The sequence below is a fragment of the Benincasa hispida genome, chromosome 11 (genome assembly GCF_009727055.1).
Source record: "Benincasa hispida cultivar B227 chromosome 11, ASM972705v1, whole genome shotgun sequence".
Classification (NCBI taxonomy): Eukaryota; Viridiplantae; Streptophyta; class Magnoliopsida; order Cucurbitales; family Cucurbitaceae; genus Benincasa; species Benincasa hispida.
This window is the reverse complement of record NC_052359.1, coordinates 11,864,806-11,869,203: the sequence shown is the minus strand read 5'-3', so window position 1 is coordinate 11,869,203 and position 4,398 is coordinate 11,864,806. Positions and strand designations below refer to the sequence as shown.

Here is a 4,398-nt window from a genome sequence, read left to right as displayed (position 1 = left end):
ACTTTTTAAAGTCTAAAGACATAATAGTTACTGGATATTTTGTATAATTTAACCCAAATGAAATATTAATAATATATATTTTAATATGTTTTATTTAATGAAAAGTAAAATATTTTCCTTTATATATTTCAAAATTGTTCCATCTTAAATTTAATTAGTTTTTTTTTATATAGTGAGTTTAGTCTTTCCTCAAATGTTCTATGGAGGGCTTATTTCTTGAATGATATGGTGCAATTATATATCCTAGTTCTAATATAAATTTCATTCATTTAATTATAAATATGTTTTCCGAACATTTATTATTTTTTTTTAGGATAAACAACTCAAAAGGCAAAAGTCCAAACAAACTACATGACCATCTCTCAAGACATAAGTGGTGTAAACCATTTAGGATAAGGAGTCTGGAGAATTGTAGACTCCAGATCCTCCAAAGCTTTACACGCAACAAAGTGAGTCAGCGGAATCTGGCTACAACGAATATGATAGAAAGCAACAACATCTAGATCGCTACTCCATTCCTTAGTCCAAGCAATAAAGGAAGAGACTTCATAAATATCATATGGCATCATCGTTTAAGTAGATTGACGACCTCCAAACAATCAAAATCAACCAAAATATTCAAGATATAGAGTGAAAAAATACTCTCAAGCCCATAATATATCGCCGGTTTAAAGAAAGACTCCTTACGATCAAGTCAATGACTGAAAAAAAAAAGTCATGAAAAGTAGTCACAACAATTTTTAAGTGTCATGAAGTCTCTATTTATTATTGTGAATTTTAATTTAAAAACACTTTAAAAATCTTCATAAATTCATTAATTTCAATATGATAAAGTAATACACAAGAATAACTTTGAGAACTGCACAAAAAATAATAAACTTCAAAAAAAAAAAAAAAACTTTAAGGATGTTGTTTTGTCTAAGATTTTATCAATTTCATATCATACCTATATTTAACACGCATAAGACTTTTTTTTAACACTGTAGGGAAAATTTATTAGAAGATTAAAGTCACAACATTTTTCAATGTTTAAACGTGAGATTATAATACTTATCTAAGTTTGTGGTGCATGTAATTTCATAAAAGGAAAGTTTATATATGGATTGAAAATCTTTTCCTTTCAATTTCAAGTCTCATTCTTTTTTACACAGTTTAATTTTTTTTTCAAACACGGATAAGGATTATTTTCTAAACTTATTTTTTAGAGCAAAATGCATTGATATTTGAAGAACGATTCTAAATAGTTGTTGACTAACGAAGAAATGAAGTGTCAAAAAAATATAAAAGACAGGTAGATAATTGTTGGACGTACATAATATATATGAGAATAAAGGGAAGAATAAAATAAACAGAATAAATATTATTTTTTAAATTTGAAACATTCATTTTGATGAGCATTAGAAATGGGAAAGAAAGTGACTTGTGAAGAAAGATAGAACACCCATAAAATTAAACTAGAACTTTTTCAAGTGTGATATATTTGGAATTAAACTAATGTGTTCTATGTACAAGAAATAAACATAAATAAAATAAAAACCTAAAAAAAATATGGAAAAGCATTTCAAGCCCACATGCTATCTCTCTAAAAATAATTAAAAGATAGCACATAATTTTTTTAAAAAAACAAACAAACAAACCAATAACTTTAATAAGAAAACCACAAGCACACCCCAATTCTAGCTACTTTGACTACTAATTTCATTCACCATACATATAAACCACATCTAAATTATTTTATTCAAACACAATTCATGAATGATCGTTGTTGTCGTCGTTTTCGTCATCATCAATTTCTTCAAAAAAGGGGTGGCGGAGGAGGTCGGCCGCAGAGGGCCGAGCTCGGGATTCAGCAAGGCAATTCTCAATGAAAGCCTTGACCTCAGGGTCCTTGACCTTGTCAAGGGCTTGAGGCTTGATGCCTGAGGAGACTTTCTTATAAATTTTGGCAACATTGTCACATTCACTATAGGGAATTTCCAAAGTGACCAATTCAAGCAAACACATTCCAAATGAATATATATCCACAAGCTCAGTGTAATGCTCTTCATATAACTCAGGTGCCATGAATTCTGGTGTCCCAAGAACTGAATGAGCTGAGTGATTCTTTCTCACTGTTGCTGCCAAACCCAAGTCACCAATCTTTACCTGCCATTGCCAAAGCCAAATTATAAGAAAAATTCTCAAACTTATCCATGAATCCTCACCACAAAAGTACAAAATGACATTACAAACATTCAAACACGAATGATATTGAACTCGGTTTGGCTCCTTAAGCCTAGCTAACTCAGCGTGTTCATATCAGACATGTGACTCTTGACACTTTAAATATAGTACTAAATAGACACATATTGGACAAAAACAATTAACTTGAAAGTGGGAATGAATCTGAACTAAAATTTTAAGAACATGAAGGGGTGTTTGGCCCACTGACTTCATAAGTTGGTATTAAATAACTCAATTCCACCAACTTCTGTTCACTACTGAAGTTTGCACATTGTTGAGTAACTCAACTTCACCAATTTTAACAATGTTCACTATCAATTTGCATATTTATTGAGGAACTTCATCTTCCCCTCTTTTTCTCTTTTCCACATGTATCGATGAACTCCGTATTCACCCCACTTCGTATTCATCACTTTAACTAAACAACTCTGTACCCCAAACTAAACACATTCTTTCTAATTCCAACTAAACAACAAAGACTTCCTAACTCCAATTATTGTTCAGCGCCCTAGACACCTCCTAAAAGCATAAAGTCATTGACTTTGAATTTCATTCTTGTAATAAAAAGGATATATTTTAATGAATTACATGTTCTTGCCTTGTTCCTATCCCTAGATCTAAGAAAAATAAAGAAGATGATAAAGATAAAGAGTAGAGAGTTTATATATTACCTGGCCAACATTGCCATTGACAAAGAGGTTGCTACAATTGAGATCTCTATGAATAACACAAGGGTCATGAGTATGCAAATAATGCAAACCCTTAAGAATTTGTTTGGACCATTTCTTCAAAGCTTTCAAAGAGACTTGCCTATGTTTCTTCCTGTACTCTCTAAGGTTCCCACTTGTACAAACCTCAGTAATGAAATTCAAGGTTCCATGATGTTTGTCAAGCCAAACATCATACAAGGCAATTATGTTGTTGTTCTTTAAGGTTCTTAACAATCTCACCTCTGAATATAACCTATCTATCATGGATGGATCATTTGAAAAACTCCTTAGTTTCACTTGGTTCCAAGCTACTTCTATTCCTTCTTCTTGATCAAATGCTCTGTACACTTTCTTTACCGCCCCTGATCCCAGAAGCTCGATGTATCGCCCGTATCGACCCGTTGGATCTACCTCTACAAATGCCTCTGTCTCCTTCTCTGATGACTCTGTCATTACACTAGGCATCTGAACAAACAAAACATCCCAATACTATATCATAAATCTAGCATAAAAGTTGTACTATCAACTTAATTTTGAATTTAAGATAAGAAACGTTAGGGGCCCTCTTGGATATTTTGGTTTTTATGTTTTTTAAAATTAAAACTATAAACACTACTTCCACCATAGTACCTCTAATAGTTGTTAAAAACTTGGCTAAGAATTTAACTCTTGTACCCAGAAATCAAGAGGAAATAGACTAGATTTTCAAAAACTACAAATCAAAAACGAAATAGTTGATTACCAAAGGGACCTAAATTTATGAATATATACAATGAAATTTCTAACTATAACATCATGAAAGAATAGTAATGATAATCTTGCTGGAAAATAAAATAGTAATTAACAAGTAAAATTAATTGATTTTGTACCTTTTTTTCTGAATTGGATTAAAGATTGCTAACAAGATGAAACTAAAAAGAACCCAGAACAGAATTCATACCCAGAAAGCAAACTATGCTATGGATAAAGCAGTAAAAACTCAAAGGTTTTGAGGCTATTATAGAAAAAATTAAAGAAACAGAATATTTGATATTTGTATAAAAAAGAATAAAATTCAAAAAGAAAAATAGTTATACCATAAACTTGGAAGAGGCTGATGAAGTTGAAGGGAAATCTTGAGAGAAGAAACTCTGAAAAATTAAAGGAAAAGTGAAAAAAAATGGTGGGAGAGCTGAAGGGATCTGCCAGTGCCCAATTTATAAGCGTTGAAAAAGTAGGGTTGGTGGTGTTAATGAGACGTTTTGTGGGTTTATTTAGAATTTTTTTCTTTTTTTTTTTTCATTTTCCTTTTACGAATCCAATTCTAATTTTCAATATTAATAATTATTATTTATTATTATTATTTTGATCCTTGTACTTTCAAATTCTTTCGACTTTAATTCATATATTCTCAATTTTTAAAAAAAATTATTTAAGATTTATTAAAAATAGAGAGTTAAAATTGAATCAATTTTAAAATATTAGA

General features: G+C 30.6%; 1 protein-coding gene across 1 annotated transcript; it reads right to left on the bottom strand.

Moving 5' to 3' along the window:
- Positions 1 to 1,449: 1,449 nt before the first annotated feature.
- Positions 1,450 to 4,147, bottom strand: LOC120091262 (probable serine/threonine-protein kinase WNK11). The gene is made up of 3 exons (XM_039049214.1): positions 4,010 to 4,147; positions 2,895 to 3,398; positions 1,450 to 2,145 (listed from the first exon to the last, which is right to left on the bottom strand). Exons 1-3 carry the CDS (start codon positions 4,010 to 4,012, stop codon positions 1,750 to 1,752), a joined length of 903 nt encoding a protein of 300 aa, XP_038905142.1. The 5' UTR covers positions 4,013 to 4,147; the 3' UTR covers positions 1,450 to 1,749.
- Positions 4,148 to 4,398: the final 251 nt, after the last annotated feature.